The sequence below is a fragment of the Perissodus microlepis genome, chromosome 3 (assembly GCF_051167445.1).
Source record: "Perissodus microlepis isolate ML-2025 ecotype Zambia chromosome 3, ASM5116744v1, whole genome shotgun sequence".
Lineage (NCBI taxonomy): Eukaryota > Metazoa > Chordata > Actinopteri > Cichliformes > Cichlidae > Perissodus > Perissodus microlepis.
This window is the reverse complement of record NC_140463.1, coordinates 12466441-12487088: the sequence shown is the minus strand read 5'-3', so window position 1 is coordinate 12487088 and position 20648 is coordinate 12466441. Positions and strand designations below refer to the sequence as shown.

The window sequence follows — 20648 nt, the reverse complement described above, 5'->3', positions numbered from 1 at the left end:
ACAGAAAAATCTGGGGCATTTACCAGATTTTTTGCATTTACCATCACACATGTGTATCTACAGATTCTCTTAAAGGAAATGTTGGTCCACAGCATTAAGCCAAATATTATTATACAAGGCAAAAACATGTAAATGCTGCGATCGAGCACTTGTGATCTGCAAGTGCATTCAAAGTTACTGCTAAACAAAATTGTGGTGATAAAAATCACAATAATAACCATGTAGGCACGTCGTTTTCCAGAAGCAAAATTTGTGATTAAGGTCTGCATTGCCAATCTTATCTGCTGTATCCTGCTTATACTCTCTGAAAAGAAGAATTAAGAGGGGATTGAACATTTCCTGTTTTCCTTTTACCTTCTGTCTTGTTCAGCCCCACCGAATATTTATGAGGCTGAGAAAGCCGGACAAGACACGACATGACAAGAAGTTCGTTCAAACACTCAGAACTGGCAGAACTCAGAAGTGGTGTCTGAGCAGGGATTTCATTCTTTAAAGCAAAAGAAATACTAAATAATACTAAACTATCCTAAAATCCATGAATTACGTTTTCTACTCTAATTTTGTTGGATTATTTTGAATTAAATTTTTAATAAAACATTTTGCATTAAATGCCAAAAAATTCACACAGTTGACTCAGTTTAATGAAGGGATCTTGGAACACAAAGGTGGTTTTCTTAGCTTTATTCGTTTGCTCAAGGCATCTTACAACAGGAATGGTCTGGAGTACAGACTTCATCTTTGAAAAGTTACTAAAAATATTTTTAAATATTATTGGTGTGCTGTATTTAGTGAGAAAACAAATTTTAAAAAAAATAATAATTTTTCTTTCAGTGCTCTTTTACCCTGAATAAAAGCTTAAGATTTGTGTTGGTATATGTTTACATTTCTGTCATAAATGGTTTCAGGCTGCTCTCTTTCCCGGTATGTCATTTAGTGCAGCTCTACCAAAACTGCCGTCATGGCTCATTTACATTTAAGGTTTCCTTTGCGTACCTTGACCTGAGTGGGATCTAAACTTGTTGTTTGTCAGTGAACAATGTGACTGTTGTTAAGAAATTTGTTTTAACCTAAACAACTTTTTCTAAATTTAACCAAAACCTGGTGCCAAATCCTTCCAGAGATAAAAAAAAAAAAATGAAATACAGAACAAACCGTTTGCATGTGCATGTAAACCATGGTCTCTTTGTTGTTAAGCCTAACACATATGCACAATGTGTGTATATAGTTATTTTTACATCATTTTTGTGACCATCATTCTAACTAACTAAACAACTTTAACGTTGTGTGAGAAGCAGAAACAATAAAAAGCCCCACTTGTAGCTTCATAATAAACAAAACGTTAGTAAATGGAACTCTTTCACTTTCCTTTTTATTGAATGGTTACTGGAAAACATCTGACCTTTGTACGATTCCACTATTGTTGTTTCTACATGTTCCCTGACGAACTGACGAACTGACCGGAGTCTTCACTAAAATCTTCAACCTTTCCTTGTCATCAAACACCGTCCCGCCCTGCCTCAAAACCTCCACCATCATCCCCATTGCCAAGAAGACAGCTGTGGCCAGCCCAAATGACTACAGGCCTGTTGCACTTACGCCTGTAGTGATGAAGTGCTTTGAGAGACTGGTCTGTCAGCACATCAGGGCCGGTCTGCCTCCCACTCTGGACCCCCACCAATTTGCCTACAGGACAAATCGATCCACCGAGGACGCTATCACCATAGCGCTCCACACTGCGCTGAGTCACCTGGAGCACCGAGGAAGCTATGTGAGAATGCTCTTCCTGGACTTTAGCTCAGCATTCAATCATATCATCCCGGAGATCCTGGTCCAGAAACTGTCTCACCTGGGACTCTCCACCCCCATCTGCCTCTGGATCAAGGACTTCCTGACAAATAGACCACAGTCTGTCAGACTCGGCCCCCACCTGTCCAGCACCATCACACTCAGCACCGGGTCTCCACAAGGATGTGTTTTGAGTCCCCTCCTGTTTACGCTCTACACATCCGACTGCTCCCCTACCCATCTCTCAAACACCATCATAAAGTTCGCGGATGACACCACAGTGGTTGGACTCATCTCAAGGGGGGATGAGTCGGATTACAGAGATGAGGTCAACAGACTGACTGAGTGGTGTTCAGTTAACAACCTCCAACTGAACACCACGAAAACTAAAGAACTTATCTTGGACTTCAGGAAGGACAGAGCAGACCCGGCCCCATTCTACATCCACGGGAACTGTGTGGAGAGGGTACACTCCATGAGGTTTCTGGGCGTGCACATCTCTGATGACCTCTCCTGGACTGCAAATACCACGGCGGTGGTTAAAAAGGCCCAGCAGCGTCTCCACTTTCTGAGAGTGCTCAGGAGGAACAACCTGGAGGAGAGGCTGCTGGTGACATTTTACAGAGCCACCATAGAGAGCATCCTAACGTACGGCATAACATCATGGTATGCAGGGTGCTCAGCTGCGGACAGGAAAGTACTGCAGAGGGTCATCAACACAGCCCAGAAGATCACTGGCTGCTCTCTGCCCAGCCTGGAGGTCACTGCAAACTCTCAGTACCTCAGCAGAGCTGGCAATATCATCAAGGACTACTCTCACCCCAGCAATCAACTGTTTGAACTATTACCGTCAGGCCGACGGTACAGGTCACATAAAACCAGGACAAACAGATTCAGGGATAGCTTCTTTCCCAGAGCCATCACCATAGTAAATAAGCACAAAAACAATTGAACCTATTCCATACCGTCACTGTCATTATATCATGCTGCTATTCATACTGTCATTTATTAATGCTGCTATCCTGTATATATTGTACATACTATTGTGTGAGTACTTACGATTGTTTTTTTGTACTTTTTATATTTTACAATTTATATTTATTATTGAAACTTGCACCAAGGGAGTGGCACTCCAATTTCGTTGTACTCTGTACAATGACAATAAAGGCTATTCTATTCTATTCTATTCTATTCTACACATATTTCTGTTTTTCATGGTGAGTGAGAGTAAAGTATTTAACAGAAAAAAAACAAAACAAATAAGCATGGCATTTGAAACCAAAACCCCTGCAGAAAAGATCCAACATTTTTAAGCACAACAACAAATAAAAACATTTGATGTTTTACATCACTTTTCCTCAAAGTAGCCACCCTTTGCTTTGTTGATAGCACTGCACACCCTTGGCCTTCTCTCAATGAGTTTGATGATGTAGTCACCTGAAATGGCTTTCCCGTCACAGGTGTGCCTTGTCAGGGTTCATTGGTGGAATTTCTTGCCATCTTAATGGGGTTGGGATCATCAGTTGTGTTCCCAAAAGGTTGATTCTGTTCATCTGGACGTAGCGTTTTCAGAGGGAGAAGCGTTTCATTAACAGCAACTCAGATTAGAGCGCAGATAAATGTCACACAGAGTTCCAGTAGCAGACACATCTCTACATCAGCTGTTCAGAGGAGACTGTGTGAATCAGGCCTTTATGGTCAAATAGCTGCTAAGAAATCACTACTAAGAAAAGCAACAGGCAGAAGAGATTTGTTTGGTCCAGAAAACACAAGGAATGGACATTAGACCAGTGGAAATCTGTGCTTTGATCTGATGAATCCAAATTTGGGATCCTTGGTTCCACCTGCCATGTCTTTATGCGATGCAAAAAGCTGAAAGGATGCTCTCTACATGCATTGTTCCCACCATGAAGCATGAAGGAGGAGGTGTGATGTGGGTGTGCTTTGTTGGTGACACTGTTGGGGATTTATTCAAAATTGAAGGTACACAGAAACAGCATGTCTACCACAGCATCCTGCAGCGACATGTTATCCCATCCAGTTTGTGTTTAGTCGGACCATCATTTTTTTACTCCAAAAGGACAATGACCCCAAACACACCTCCAGGGTGTGTGAGGGCTATTTGACCAAGAAGGAGAGCGATGGAGTGCTTCACCTGTCCTCCACAGTCACCTGACATAAACCCCACAGAGTGAAGGCAACAGGGCCAGCAAGTGCTCAACATCTCTGGGAACTCCTTCAGGACTGTTGGAAAACCATTTCCGGTGACTCACCGAGAGAATGCCAAGAGTGTGCAAAACAGTAATTAAAGCAAAGCGTAGCTATTTTTAAGATTGTAAAATATTAAAAATGGTTAGTTGCTGGGAGTCCCCTCTCCAATTGTAGAGTGTCACCAAGAGATGGCGCTTTCTTCACAACAACTTTGTCTTGGATATTTACTTATACAAGTAACTAGTGCTTGCTCATTGATGGCTTATCTGACTGTTGTTAGTTTCTAAGGTAGGTGAGTTTTGTTGTGATTTGGTACTATATATATGTGACAGGTGAGACCTGGAGACTTGGGACCGCCCCTGGTGGGCGGAGCTGGTCTTTGATCCTTTCATAAGCGCAGGTGTGGGCAATTGGGTATTCCTCTGCAAACCTGAGGCTGCGAGTGCTTGGTAGAAGTTGGGCAAGTTGGTGTTTCTTAACTTCTGTCTATGAAAGTCTGATACGGGTCCTCCTCTAAACTTCTGTTAGAACGGTAGGTTACACAAAAATGTACCACTTGAGCTCTGGCTGTTGGCAGAGGTTTACAGTTATTTGCACCCTTGTAGGTGGGAAACATTGCTCCCGTGAGAACGGTATAGTGGACTTCATCGCCACTGACCCACATTTATTAGGGTGTGACACGAACTTGTGGACAGGTAACAAAACCAATTCAGTTGAGGAATATTCCTGTGTTTTACTGTCCAGCTAAGTGATCTCCTGCCTTTTAGTCACAGAGTACCGAGCTGCTGCTTTGCCAGGTGGATTTCTGGCTGCGGGCAAAGGACCCGACACATCAGTGTGTTTTAATTTGTTTTAAACTGGTGTGAGTCGACAGACTGACTGCTGCGGCTGTCGATTGTTTTGTTTTTTTGTTTTAATTTTTTCTGTATCAGTAGGCACCACAGATATTGATTCTTTTAGTATTTTAACCCTTTTTTTTATATATTGTCGCGAACGGTGAAGGTGCTGCAGGGAAAACAAATCCTTTTTTTTGTCTTGCCGCTTTTGCATGCACAGCGGTGGGCCTGAGTGAAGACGGCACTGAAGATTTTCTTTTGTTTCTATAGTGTTTTGCCCATTTGGGGTCATGTGTGAGTTGCCGTCCCTTTTTAACCTGTGTGCTATGTCGATTTGTTCTTAAACGGTTCCCCGCAGCGCTTGTCCTGTCTCATGGGCAATCATACAGTTTTATCGTTTTTAATAAGGTAAAGCTTTTTAATTGTTTTTAGGTGCCGCTGTTACACTGTTACTTTTATTTTGTATTAAAGATTAAACTCTTCTTAACTGACTGTGCGCCTACGGCTCTGTCCTATTTTAAATAGGTACCTACCACAGGTCATATTCGTATGTATGTATATATGTATATATGTATATGTGTGTATGAGTTTAAGAAAATTTAAGGGAATTTCACATTTTTTAACAGCGTTCATTTCTAAATATTTTCAGCTGTTTAAAGATAAGAACATAAACCATTCAGACATTTTGGAGCGGCTATAATGTCACCATGGATACAGTGAGTGTTTTTGTTTTCTTAAAAAAAAAAAAAAAAAAACAGTTTCATGAGCTAAGATTAAACATAATGGTAACTTTCACTAAATTACAATAATAAAAAAGAAATCCTAAAAATGAGCTCTATAGAGTAACCACTGCGGCCTGAGGACACATCCACAATTTTTATTCTTGAGTATCAAATTATTCCACTGAATGTTACTAGTGCGCCCAGCTGTCATCAGTGGCAGTCCTAGCCTGTTTGGTGCCCTGGGCGAACACTCCCTCTGGCGCCCCCAGTGACCGTGACTATGGCGAGGAAAATGAACAACCTGACAATGACACACCGAAAACAGAGGACTTAAATACGTGGGAGGTGATTAGGGGAAGAGGAAACACACAAGGGCAACAGCTGACATACATGAACCTAAAGACAGGACAGGGGAGAGTAAAACTAAGCACATGAACACAGAGCACAAGACCTTTTTTTTTCAAAATAAAACAGGAAACACACCGACTGAATGCTACACACGCAAACTTAACACAGACTGGGGGAAACAGAACATAGGAACGTGGAACAGGGGAGTACAATGGACACAAAACACTAGGGATAATCATAAAATGAACCCCAAAATAAACAAGTCCACAGAATAATAATAAACTTAAACATAAACACGGAGTCCACAGACTCTGGAACATGACAAATAAAGTATTCTGATTCTGATGGTTTCAGGATGACCTGCCATTATCCAATGACACATCTGCTTACCTGTATCTTTTGCTCATTTCTCCAACTCCTCTTTTCTCTTTTTTCTAAACTGAGCACCTGATGGCTTTGAACTTTTCTTGTCCATCTTGGTTGTAATTTTGCACTCCAGTATGAACACAAATCCCCCAACCCGAGAATCACCACAACATAACCTAATAGACCTACACCTTAGTTCACAGATTCGCTTTGTCTAGGGTTTATTTCTGGGATTTCGTACAACCCAGGATTCAAATCATGAATACATAACGGGCTTGGATTTACAACATGATGAATGAAATGTGCTCTATTTGGAAGCAGCCCCCCCCCCTCCCCTTTCGATGTGTTGTGTGTGAGACTTTAAATCATCAAACTGTAAATTATAAATTTTAAATTGTTATTGATCCCTTTACCCCGAGTCCTAAAGTGTATATTTATTTTCTTACTCTTCTTATATTTATTGTTTGTTTACTTGCACTGCAGTAACTGGAGCCTCGTCTCTCTATATACTGGACTGTATGTAGCGGAGATGACAATAAAGTTTACTTTGACTTCAGCAGCGAGCAGGCGCACCGAGGGCTCTCGCGCTCACTTTTCGCGTATAGAATTTCGAAAAAACCATCGGTGCAAATTATAAGTCTGTATCATGATGTCTGGAGTTTTCGTGTTTGCTTGGTTTGTTTTTATTTTGTTTTATTTTGCGAGTTGGTTATTAGATGCCATCCTCAGTATGCGCTGGCATGACGTCGGGGCAGCATGAGTACGGGCAATTTTTTTTTTAAGATAACAGTGTTAAGTTCTGCTTGATTCTGCTCAGAAGCAGAACAAATTAAATGTCTACAGATAACATCAGCAGCATTCATTAATAATACATTAATATCAAAATAATAATCTGGACCCAAACTGTATGTTACACTGTTCTTTCTACACAAAGGTAAACGTAAGACTATAATCACCGATCTCTGACACATTGTTATAGAAATAATTAAAGTTAAAGTTTTCATATTATCCTGAAAATGAAACATGTTTTATGTAGAGTTTATTTCTATCAGTGTTCTGTGTTTAAATCTGTGGAAGTGATTTATGTCTGACTGCAGTCATCACATTTCACAAATCACAAGTTTCACATTTTGACATGAGGCATGCAGCAGACTTTGTAATCAAAACTTACACCACAAATCTTTTCTCTTTATCAGACACAGCAGTACAGAAGAAAATATGACTCATCACTTGATTGACTGACTAATTGATGCAGAATTGATTTGTTTGTGAAAACTAAAACCAACCTTTCCTCTTTAGTTCTGATCTCACTGCTGAGCTGCACAACAAACCAAGGTCAGTAACCTTCTTCTGTTCAGTTTAAACCTGATAAATGCTCACTGATATGACTTGTTTGTGTTCATGTTTCACAATGTAAAGTACAACAGATCATCAGTTTTTCATTGTAACCCTCACAGCTCGTCTGACTGTGAGTCCCAGCAGCTCTCAGTTCTTTAAAGGAGACTTTGTGTCTCTGAGCTGTGAGGAGGACGACAGCTCTGCTGGATGGACTCTGAGGAGAAACACAAGCAGACAACAGAGGACTCAGTGTGGAGATGGGTGGGGAAAACCAGCTGGTTCTTCCTGCAACATCAGCTACATTTTTACAGTTGACAGTGGAGTTTACTGGTGTGAGTCCAGAGAGGGTCCCATCAGTAACATGGTTAACCTGACAGTCACTGGTAAGCTGAGTGTGTGGAGTTAGTGTTGATGAAGCTGTGTGTAAATGGATGAAATGCTGTAGTTTGTCTCTGTGTTGAGGTGGATCAGTGATCCTGCAGAGTCCTGTCCTCCCTGTGATGGAGGGAGATGACGTCACTCTGCTCTGTAAAACAAAGACCACTCCCTCCAACCTCCCAGCTGCTTTCTATAAAGATGGCTCCCTCATCAGGAAGCAGCCTACAGGTCACATGACCATCCAGCATGTTTCCAGGTCTGATGAAGGCCTCTACAAGTGTGACATCAGCGGTCATGGAGAGTCTCCATCCAGCTGGATCACTGTCACAGGTGACACACTCACCTGTCTGTGTTTCTGCAGGTTTCAACATTCACAATGTGACGACAACTTAATGACTGTGTTTGCTTTATTTTAGGGGAAGACACCTCCACCTACATCCACCTCTCCTCCTGGTTCCACCTGTGTCTCTCCATCACTCTTCTCTCAATGAGAGTAACGTATTCTGAATATTTTGGATTACTTAATATATTATCATGCCTGTTACAACTACATGAATGTACTATTGCTGCGTGATTTATTACTATTACTGAAAGTTCGTCACAATACCAACTAGTGTAATATATGTTTGCACTGATTGCCGATCACGCTTCAACTGAGTCGTCCTCGGTCAGAAGGAATGGTACTCCACAGTGATGTAGTTCAAATAACTTTAATAAGGAGGTGCCAGATGACATCAACAGGATGTACAGCGTTGGTAGGGAGGCGATTGCATTACAGTATTCACATGCAGGTAAAGGGAGTGTGAGTGTGTATATGGGTGTGTGTGGTCGTCTGTAAACAGAAAGAACAAACATTTGTATTAACCACTATGGATAGCAGTGTACCTCTTATACAGTACTGTGGGTTTCCAGCGTAATGTTATACAATCATAACCTCATGGCCACTAGATGGCACCCTAAGACCATAAATGAATTTCTGGCTTGTCTATACATTGGCAAACCAGACCTCTGCAGATTACAACGATTCAGAGAATAAACATAGTAAATAGTTACATCCACCTACAACCACAATGCTTGACAGTAAGTCGTATATGAAATGAAATATGGGCTGATCCCAAGGCTGCCTGTATTCGGCCAAACAAATGTATCTTAGTGATAGCAATGGGACTAGCTTCTTACGTAGCAAATTACACAGATAAAGTCAAACGAGCATCACTCTCATCTTACAATACTCACGTGGTAAGCACGCACACCGTATTAACTCACACAGGAATGCAAGTAAATACGTTACTCGTCCGACACGTAACCGACACACCTGAGAGCCTCTCATCTGTGCAGAACTGCCCTGAACACGTTCCCAACCGGAAGTACAGATACCGAGGTGCATGGCTAACGTAGTCTAAAACAGTTACAGTGAACAAGCGGACTTTTAACAACCAGATTTTTAAATCTTAATATAAAATGAGTAACAGTAGGGTGGACATTAGGTAAGGCTGCACTTTTTGCAGAGAGTGGAAGTTGGAAAAAGACTCAAAAGTTGTGAAAAGACCTGCTGCAGCTGGTGACGGCTGATGAACGGAAGGTGTGGCAGCCTGCAGTGCGGCACACATCTGAGAGTGTGAACAAACATAAACACACACAGGGATGTGAGAAAAAGGAGGGAGACAACAAAAACACCACACGGAGAAACGAACACATTTACCGACCCCCACCCCATGCAGGACGACCGCCAGGATCGCCAGTCTGAGGTAAACACAACATTCTGTGTATGAAAATAGACTTTGTGGATGAGAGAAATCAAATTCGGAGGGTGGATACCATTTTCATTATGCTCGTTCAAATTTCCTGAGAAAACCACACCCCCGTGTTGATTTCGCAATCCCACTGATCATATATAAAGGCAGGTCTTTCTCTGTCACAGCAGACAAACACAAGATCTTTTCGAGCCAACGCTGCCTGCACACACGTAAGGGATGCAACCACTCAACAGCATCTGTGTTTTCTCTTTATATTAATATGTTCATTTATTTACTCGTATTAAAATCATCAGGATGTTATAGTTTAGATGCAGTTAGACTGTAGATGTGCAGCTATGGTAAGCCTTTCAAGGAATGTATTCAGGTAATTTATGGGCTCCACTGAGTGCACTTTATTTTAAGGATTTAAACAAGCCTCGAGCCTTTATCTCACACTTTGTTTTAACTGAAATTATTGAAATAATGTGATTAGTCAATTATTCATCATCATTTTCACACAGCAGTTTCCATTTTTTTCAATAGTATTTTATGTTTTGATGTTTCAGAAAAAGAATTCAAATGTGTATGAGTAAGAGAGAGAGTTGTATTTTATCTGTAAATGATAAATCTTTAGGATTCACATTGTTATCCAAAGTTCACTCGGCAATCTGCTAACATCTCTTTATGCTCTCACGTGTAATTATTTGATGCAGGGACAATGGCCCACATAACTGACATTGAAGTGTCTCTGGACGAAGCTCAGGCGAGTCAACTCCGTGCACAAGGCTTCAGCAAAATTAATGCTGACCTGAACAAAGGAGCTCGAGGAAATTACATATACATTTGGTACAAAAAAGGAAGCTGCCCAGCAGTCACAGGGATTCAGTTTACATTCATTGATCAGATGAGTGAGGGTCTGATCAAAGCAGGGTACCACAAGATCGACAAAGACCTCAATGCTGGAGCAGGTGGAGACTTCATCTATCTGTGGTACTACAAGGGTTCCTCACAGTACAACATCCCCATTGTGGACCTCGATGTCACTGTTGATGCAGCAGATGAAGCTGAGAAGTTTAAAAATGGCTGGGAGAGCCCGGCCTGTGATCTAAACAGGAAGGCTAAAGGAAACTGGATCTACCTGTGGTTGAAGAGAGAAAAAACAACCTACATCTGTGACATCACTGCCAATGCTGGCTTTGAGGGAGACAGTGACCTCCTCAATGATGGCTACATACGATTGGATGAAGACACCAACCGAGGTGGAGGAGGGGCTTACGTCTTTGTCTGGTATCGTCTGACCACTGACACTAAGAAGGCCATCAGAGAGCTGCAAGTTTCCACCAGTGATGCAGAATATCAGGCCTTTACAAGTCAGGGCTACACACCAGTGAACCAGGACCTGAACCAGGGGACTGGAGGAAACCCGGTGTTCCTGTGGTACAAGAAAGACAACAGCTGCAAAACCCCTATCATGAATGTCACTGTGATCGCCAATGCAGCAGCTAAACAGGTGTATGAGAGCGTGGGGATTGAGGTCATTGATAAAAACCTCAACACAGGCAACAGAGGTGATGTCCTGTACCTGTGTTTCAAAAGTCAGTGAAAGTCGTCATGGTAACAGAGCTGAGCATGCCCACTGAGCAGAAACCAGAGAATCAAAGGTGTTCCTGTTTAATTGATTTGATGATGGTTTTTCTTTCCTTTCTGAAACAATCTTTAATCAGTGTGATCTTCGAGCTTTGACTCCACCAACGATCATTAATCCTACAATCTGTTCGATTAGCTCTGTTTCACTTTATTCTGATGATTGTCTCTGTTTCAATAAAGTCTCTTTAGCATCTGAAATATCTCTGTGTCATGTGTCAAAGCTTCATCTGATAGTTGTTAACAGAATAAAGTGAGCTCAGAAGGATCAATACATGACTTCATTTAGCAGAAACCTGAGCTCACTGTGTGTTTAGTTCATATATTACAAAGAATACAGAAGCATTTGTGCAGTTATTACCGTCATTTATATTTGTGTTGTTTTTTTCTCCTGTCCTGTCCGGCACTGTAGCTGTCACGGCTAGCGAGGCGAGCTGTGTGGAATTTAATAAAGGACCCCAGATGTGGATACTGCAGTGAAGTGAGTGGGCTTTATTGAGACTGGGTGACTTATAAGCAAAAGGCGAGGGCGGCGAGAAACAGAACTTAGAAATAATCTACACTGGGAAAACTAAGACCTGAACACGAGGGGCAACACAAAAGACAACGAGCAGGGAAAACAGCCATCAAGAACATAGGGAGATAACACAGACAATCCAGCCACGAGCACAAGAGGACACACACTAAAAATACACACAGAGGGAGACACAGCTGAACCTGACTGACCTGACAAGACAAGGGAAATGCAAGCTGAACACACTGACATAAGACACAGACTTTCACAATGAAACAGGAAATACACAGACACACACTGGAGAGGAGGGGAACTACAAATAACCGAGGAACCAAAGAACACAAGAAACTCAAAACGGCATAACTATACTCTAAGACATTAACTAAAAACTAACAAAGTGAACTTTATACAAAAAACATAATACAAAATCACAGAGACACAAGAAAACTCAAAACACTGGGTCAAGAGACCGAGGATCCTGACAGAAGACGTCAGAATTATTGTCTGAAGGCCAAGAAAAATGCCCAACACATTTATTTTCCCAAGTGAATATTGAATATGGTTTTTGTTACGCCGAGCCACTACTCATAGTTTTTTTCATTCTTTATTATTTATTTATTTGTTAATATTTAAGTTACTACAGTCAGAACAGACAGGAACGGGAAAGAGAAAGACGAAGAGAGTGGAAGTTGGGAAAAAACTCAACAGAAGGTGAGGGAAAGATAAACAGAGGAGAAGAGAGAGACTGAGAGAAAAGACAGTAAAAATCTGTTTGATCACCTGCAGGGAAACTAATAATAAATAATAAATACTGAATGTTACTGAGCAGCACACAAGACCGACAATGCACAACATGTTTAGAGGCAGCAGCCAACCAAGACAGTGTGAGTCTGTGAGGACCTGTGTGCACACACGTGTGTACAAACAGCTGGTGTTGCTGCATGTGCATTTAAAACAGAATCAGCATACTTTATTTATATAACATATTATTTATATAACATACTTTAAGGAAAATATGTGGGTTACAATTGTTCCAGTATAAATAACAATAGTAACAATACAATATGTTACAGATTTAATAAATAGCAAAATATATACAAATCAATCAATAATAAATATCAAGGATTAGCAGAGGCGATTATAAATAAATATCAAGAATGTTCACAGGAGTATTACTGAGTAGAAAAGAGTGTGTGTAAAAAGGGTGTAACTATTGCAGTGTTTACAGTGTATTAGATGGAGGAGTTGTACAGGGAGATGGTCACGGGAAGGAATGATTTCCCACCAATGAACCTCTGCCAGATAACAGCTGGTGTCAGCATGACCGCTCTGACGAACCCTCAATGTCTACCTGTATTTAAAATTGAGAGGTGGCAGGAGGCAAGGTTGAATAAACAGACCGTTCTCTGGACACCGCTCAGCATGCCCACCCTTAAGGTCCCATATATGTGTGTGTTACGTGAGTGTCTAGTCTAGTCTGTCTCTATTACAGATGAGGCGTTCATGTTAATGTGACTCAGCTTTCTCATCACATGCAGCAACATCACACACACTGCTGTGCACGGATGCAGACATCACTGAGAAATACAAGCTACTCTCTGATAGCGAGTGAGAACGAGCTGGTCTGTAAGATTAGCATTAACAGATCTCGGAGAAAATAGAAATGTGGCCGTTGGCATGTATTTGGGCGGTGATAAAGTGGCAGGAGTGAGCAGCAGTACAAACTGGGCAGTACAAGATTTTGAGTGGCAGTTAGTACAGTATTGCACGGAGTAAGAGTTTTTATTCTTGTTTAAATACTGACAAAAATGAAGTGACCAGTGCAGTACAGTGTACATTTTAGGACATCGTCAGGTCTCAGGAAAATAGTCGTCAGGTATCAGGAAAAAGTTCTCAGGTCTCAGGTCTCAGACAAAAAATGTCAGGTATCAGGAAAAAAGTCATCAGGTATCAGGAAAAAAGTTTTCAGGTCTCAGACAAAAAATGTCAGGTATCAGGAAAAAAGTCATCAGGTATCAGACAAAAAAATGTCAGGTCTCAGTCTCAGACAAAAAAATGTCAGGTCTCAGTCTCAGACAAAAAAATGTCAGGTATCAGGAAAAAAGTCATCAGATATCAGGAAAAAAGTTTTCAGGTCTCAGACAAAAAAATGTCAGGTATCAGGAAAAAAGTCATCAGGTATCAGACAAAAAAAATGTCAGGTCTCAGTCTCAGACAAAAAAATGTCAGGTCTCAGAACACGAGCTATCAGACAGAGATAAAATCTTCCTGCAGGTGGCGCTGTTGTTATGTGCCAGCCGAATTGATTTCCAAATACGTCATCAATGTGTGACAGTGGAAGAACATAAGGTCATTGACCTCACCGGAATTCTACCACAGTTCATGCTCCTAACGACACAACGTAAGTTTAACTTGCTCTCCCTTTTGTCCGTACTTTTGCCACAGTTGTGTTATATGAAGTTGCGGTTAGGTTGTGAAAGTTACATAACGCATATCAGAGAAGGAACGCTAATTTTGTACGGCAAACTAAGTCAGCACTATTTTTGTCTGGCTAATTCATTCTAGGTAGCGACAGTGGTGTTGAAATGTGATCTAAATTTAAACTTGTTAGTAATTGTTTTATATACGTTTCAGCGAATGGACAAGCTGAAAGCTTATGAGGAGCCTGCATCCTTTCTGTTGCTGGTTTTCTTTATTTCTCTTTTTTCTGTTGCTACCGTCAAGATATTTGGTGATCCCGATATGTTATTTTTTGTTGTTGTTTATAGATTTTCTGCAATACGTCATCTGAAGAATATGGCTGGTTTCACGTAAAAACTCCAAAACACGTACAAAACCAAACAGAAGTGCTCCAGGATGCTAGGCGCAGTGTTGAGCTTTTGTTACCTCGTGGCTACACAAGGTAAATTATTGGTCGTCTGACTGGTTGTGCAGATCTGTATGCTGGAGATCACACTGGGATGCTTGCCATCAATTGGAGTCTTTCCGCATGGAGCTCATAGCTCACTTAAAGACCTGACCTGTATTTAGAAACAAATTTATGGCCTGTGATCTATCACTTCATTTTCATATGATAAAATTCCACTTTACGTTCTCTTTTACAGCATTCAAGTGAATCATAAATTCAACAATTCAACAATAACTGCAATTTGCAATTACTGACATCCTGAAAATGTGTGGTACTCTTCAGTTAACAGATTAAATTGTAACTGTTGTTAGAACTTCTGCCTAACCAACATAGCTGCGATATACACACACATAACACAATTATTGCGCAAAAAAAAAAATGTTAAAGCTTAAAATTTCCTTATTACAACTAAATTGTGCACAAAAAGTTATCAAATTGTATTTGTCTCCTCATAACACAAAAGCGTTCCTCATTGATATGACACATACAACAGAAAATAGCATTTTATTCATAAACTACTATGAATATTATCATCAGAAGTAACATCTGCAACTCACGAATTAAATAACATGAGTTTAATATGTAATTACTCTCACTGTGATCGTTGAACATTGAAGGCAAGTTAGTTAGCTTACCACTTCTGCTGATTTGCTAAAACTGTTGTCGAAATTCACCAGAGAAACACACACACACATATAAAGAGAGAGAGAGTATGCATAGTATGCAAACAGCTACCAAACAGCCATCATAATTCGTCATACAATGAGAACAGGACAAATCAACAATTCACAATGACTAATTAATATTAAAATCTGTAACATAAGGTATTGTTTGGTGTCAGGTTTATATAGCGGATTGTCATTTATGCTTACAAATATCTACTCATATATGCTTAGAGTTTTATAATCAATGTCATGTTGGTAGAGGTTTGATCCTTAGTAGTCTGTGGAGACTCAGTGTGCCTCCCAGAGCACTCTGGCATGCACACACAACTTAAGGTCAGGAGAGAAGTTATATCTGCTCTTACTGATATATGGTATAGCAAACACACGTATATCTGTTTAAGTCTAAGTGCCTTTTGCTTAGATGAACTGCTGGACTTCCAGACCAGCAGGTTTAGGGAAGTCGTTTATGGGGTCACCTTCTGACCCCACACACTCACTCACTCACACACACACACACACACACACACACATACTTACACACACACACACACACACACCTAAACATACACACAGACGGTTCTCTTTGTTCACATGTGTACCTATGTTAATGAGCCTATGAATATTCATGTAACCACAATAAAGAGCAGTGTTACGAGGGAGCAGACGATAGCGACTGGGGTCAAGCGAAGGAACGGCGCTTGTCGTGGTTCTCTCCCTCATATACGAGTAACACAAAGAACTTTGGTGACTTGCGTCTTGCTTTTTGCTGTGTTGTAGAATTGTCTTGAACGTTCCAGCGAATAGGTTTATGCTACAAACCTATCACTCACTCTCTTTTAACTAGAAGTTGAAATTCATTACATTACAATGGTGCTGAAGCCAGATTTGATCAGAATAAATCTAAGGCTGTCAGCAGATGATCAGTGTTTAACTGCTGTCTGTCTTCAGTGTCTCACTCAGTACTTTATCATTAAAACAGAGTTGATGTGTTTTGCTGTTTGAAAAACTACAAACTCATGAACATGTGAGTCAGACTGGACTTCTGGATCATCATCTTTTCACCAGTTCCTGAATCAGCACAAACCCACCGAGTCTGAAAACTCTCAGTGAACCTTTACATGACTTTGATTCACAGTGGAAGTCTGCTGCCATCTACTGGTAATGCAGGTGTACTACAGGAGAGCTGCAGATTTGTATCACAATAAGAAACTTGGAAATGATTTAAAAGTGTCCAAAATATAATATAAAAAAGTAATAATTAAATTACATTAAAGTTGCTAATAATTTGAGGTAATATTGTTCTTTATCATTATATTCTTTATTTATTATGTGCTATTATTTTTTTTTTTTACCCCCTAAGCATACCCAAGATATAACTGGGGAAATATTATTCTGGTATTTACCATGACATCACACAGTACTTAAAATTACTTATGGTGTATCTCCTTTCAAGTAATGTACTTGTAATTTCAAATGAAATGCCTTGAAATTACATTCAATTACAGTGTAATTACACACTTAGTCACAAGCTTTTTTTTTTTTTTTTTAATATAAAATGTCCATGAATCACGCTCAGTCAGGAGTTCAATGCAAGATCTTGCCTCATGGGGAGGTTGCTATTGATCTGAAGGCAATTAGGACCACAGTCAAACAAACACTACTAGTAGAGAATGAACCAAAACATAATGACATCAAAGGCGTGGTTAAGGAGAAACACTTTTAGGTCATGAAGTAGCCAGTCCCCAGACCTCACTGCTGTAGAAAATCTAAGAGCTGAACCATGAAGATGCCAAACAGCAGCAAAGAACCGTAAGGCAGTAAAAGAGTTTCTGTAAAGACAAGTGGGCCAAAATCCCTTCTGAAATGTTTGCAAACCTACCAACTAAAAGAAACGCCTCACCACTCTGATAGCCAACAACGGTTTTTCAATAGCACGTTCTGCTTGAAGAACAAATTCTTATTTCACTCGATGACTCATTTTTTTTTAAAACAAATATTTTTTTCCTGAATTTCTCACTGTAGATGAGCAAACTAACAAATTCACCAGGTGAACAAATAATTATTCCCCCAACTTTATGTGTATATAACTGTTTTTATATACACATGAACGAGAGAATAGGAAGGAGAATGAAAATTGTTATACTTTTTTTGGACAATTGGCTAAATTTACTGATAATTTATTCAGAAGAGGCAGAAGTATCCACTAATATTATTACAAGCATTAAGCATAGTACATAACTTTAATATTAACCAAAAAAATTATAACAATAAAAATTATCATAATTGCCATAGCAACAACAATAGCAACATAAATATTGTTATTACACATAAAGCCCCACCATCACAAACAATAATGAGAATAATATGGGTCCAGAACAGCCATTCAGTGGATTAATAACGTTTAAATGAAATTAATAGATCTATACACTGCTATATAAATTAAACAGGTGCTGGGATGAGTACAGAATATTAAGATTCAGTTAGTGGAAAGAAACCAGTGTCTACATCTGCATTCATATGCCTGTGTTTGTGAGCGTATACACATTTGTTAACGCCTTTGCCTCATAGCAAAAAAAGTCCTGGTTTTAAGTCCAGCTACTGACTGATGCTTTTTTGTGGGGGGTCTGCAAGGTTCTCTCTAGGCTTCAGTGACATGAATGTTTGTGTGGCTGTGTTTGGCCTGAAACAGACTGGTGACCTGTCCATAGTCTACTCTGCCTATTGCACTGTGGCATTTGGGTCATTCTCTAGTAACAATATCTTGATGATACATTTTTAAATAAGAACGAGAAAAAGAAAAGAAAAAGAGAAAAAAATAACTTGTTCGTGAATTTATCTTGTCATGCTTAAAATTCCTCCAATAACCTTTGCTGCTCAGAGCTGGATGATACTATGTTCTGTAATTTTTTTAAAAAGTGATGTTTTTCATTAACACAGTTACACAATTACATTACAAGCATGAGTAGTTTGCATTTTATTTGTAGTTATTTGGTTTATTTTTTTTTTTGGTTTCATTTATAGGTTCTGTTGTAGATCCTGTTTACACTATATATGCTTCCCCTGGGCATCATTGAAAGGCATTACATACAATTTCAGTACTATGCAAATGATACTCAGCTTTATCCATGAAGCCAAATAAATTCAATTCAGTTCAATTCGATTTTATTTATCTAGCGTCAATTTACAGCAACATTAAGGCGCTTCACATTTTCAGGTAAAGAGCCTATAATAGTGACTGCTCAACACAGTTTACAAGTTTGTCAAGCTTACAAAGTGATGAACAGACAGAAATATAACAGACAGACATGATGATACAATTCAGTTTGGTTTATAAACAGCAGGTGAAACAGCAGGTGAAAAACTCTTCCCATCGTTCCTCATCTATCCTTCCTTTCATGAAAAAGTCAGGTTTTCTTTTGCTTTTGTCCTTAGAAGCTCTTTCCTCACCATCCCCTCCTCTTTCAGAATCAGTTTGTAAAATGTCAGGGAATTACTTTGTAATACGTCATTTTACTGTCCAAGCAATTTGATGTTTTTTTTACAGCATTTCCCAGATCTAAAATAAGACATGAAAGATGCTACAACAATGACAGTCAAGAGCAAAATGTAGCCATACCTCTGAAAAAGAAACAAAATATTTTTATGACATATCACAGGTTAAAAGACATGATGTGTAAAAAGAAAGAAAAACACTGACCTTGGACTCGTTGTTCAGTGATGTGTAATCGCTCCTCAAAAGTGAGCTTCCACTTGTCTTTGCAAGGTAACAGTGCCTCTTGGGTTCTGTTAGAGAGATTTCTCAGACAGCAGACATATGCAGCCCAGTAAACTAACTAAAAATTTCTTTAAAAAGTGACGGATGAAAGAACAGAAAAATCTGGGGCATTTACCAGATTTTTTGCATTTACCATCACACATGTGTATCTACAGATTCTCTTAAAGGAAATGTTGGTCCACAGCATTAAGCCAAATATTATTATACAAGGCAAAAACATGTAAATGCTGCAGTCAAGCACTTGTGATCTGCAAGTGCATTCAAAGTTACTGCTAAACAAAATTGTGGTGATAAAAATCACAATAATAACCATGTAGGCACGTCGTTTTCCAGAAGCAAAATTTGTGATTAAGGTCTGCATTGCCAATCTTATCTGCTGTATCCTGCTTATACTCTCTGAAAAGAAGAATTAAGAGGGGATTGAACATTTCCTGTTTTCCTTTTACCTTCTGTCTTGTTCAGCCCCACCGAATATTTATGAGGCTGAGAAAGCCGGACAAGACACGACACGACAAGAAGTTCGTTCAAACACTTAGAACTGGCAGAACTCAGAAGTGGTGTCTGAGCAGGGATTTCATTCTTTAAAGCAAAAGAAATACTAAATAATACTAAATTATCCTAAAATCCATGAATTACCTTTTCTACTCTAATTTTGTTGGATTATTTTGAATTAAATTTTTAATAAAACATTTTGCATTAAATGCTAAAAAATGCACACAGTTGACTCAGTTTAATGAAGGGATCTTGGAACACAAAGGTGGTTTTCTTAGCTTTATTCGTTTGCTCAAGGCATCTTACAACAGGAATGGTCTGGAGTACAGACTTCATCTTTGAAAAGTTACTAAAAATATTTTTAAATGTTATTGGTGTGCTGTATTTAGTGAGAAAACTTTAACAAATTAAAAAAAAAAAAGAATAATTTTTCTTTCAGTGCTCTTTTACCCTGAATAAAAGCTTAAGATTTGTGTTGGTATATGTTTACATTTCTGTCATAAATGGTTTCAGGCTGCTCTCTTTCCCGGTATGTCATTTAGTGCAGCTCTACCAAAACTGCCGTCATGGCTCATTTACATTTAAGGTTTCCTTTGCGTACCTTGACCTCAGTGACCCGCGTTTTCAGAGGGAGAAGCGTTTCATTAACAGCAACTCAGATTAGAGCGCAGATAAATGTCACACAGAGTTCCAGTAGCAGACACATCTCTACATCAGCTGTTCAGAGGAGACTGTGTGAATCAGGCCTTTATGGTCAAATAGCTGCTAAGAAATCACTACTAAGAAAAGCAACAGGCAGAAGAGATTTGTTTGGTCCAGAAAACACAAGGAATGGACATTAGACCAGTGGAAATCTGTGCTTTGATCTGATGAATCCAAATTTGGGATCCTTGGTTCCACCTGCCATGTCGTTATGCGATGCAAAAAGCT

The 20648-nt window shown here is 39.6% G+C and overlaps 2 protein-coding genes and 2 long non-coding RNA genes across 6 annotated transcripts in view; 3 read left to right on the top strand and 1 right to left on the bottom strand.

The window, feature by feature from the left end:
* Nucleotides 1–20648, bottom strand: part of LOC146389953 (neural cell adhesion molecule 2-like) — a 165595-nt gene that overhangs the window by 41383 nt on the left and 103564 nt on the right. The window lies entirely within an intron of this gene.
* Nucleotides 4432–5333, top strand: LOC146389959 (uncharacterized). Its single transcript, XR_014798545.1, has 3 exons — nt 4432–4528; nt 4602–4691; nt 4770–5333. It is a non-coding gene; the product is annotated as an uncharacterized LOC146389959 (long non-coding RNA).
* LOC146389958 (uncharacterized) lies at nt 7920–8314 on the top strand. The gene is made up of 2 exons (XR_014798579.1): nt 7920–7989; nt 8069–8314. It is a non-coding gene; the product is annotated as an uncharacterized LOC146389958 (long non-coding RNA).
* Nucleotides 9149–11565, top strand: LOC146389957 (uncharacterized). Of its 3 annotated transcripts, none has more exons than XM_084913473.1 (3): nt 9149–9732; nt 9909–9950; nt 10434–11565. In XM_084913473.1, the coding sequence occupies exon 3, from the start codon at nt 10439–10441 to the stop codon at nt 11321–11323; it is 885 nt and encodes a 294-aa protein (XP_084769599.1). In that variant the 5' UTR covers nt 9149–9732; nt 9909–9950; nt 10434–10438; the 3' UTR covers nt 11324–11565. The 3 variants fall into 3 exon arrangements, with proteins under 3 accessions (XP_084769599.1, XP_084769607.1, XP_084769615.1); XM_084913481.1 differs by having other exon boundaries at nt 9906–9950; XM_084913489.1 differs by lacking the exon at nt 9909–9950.

Excerpts from the sequence above, each read along its gene's own strand:
- LOC146389957 (XM_084913489.1), top strand. The coding sequence starts at position 10,439 with ATGGCCCACATAACTGACATTGAAGTGTCTCTGGACGAAGCTCAGGCG.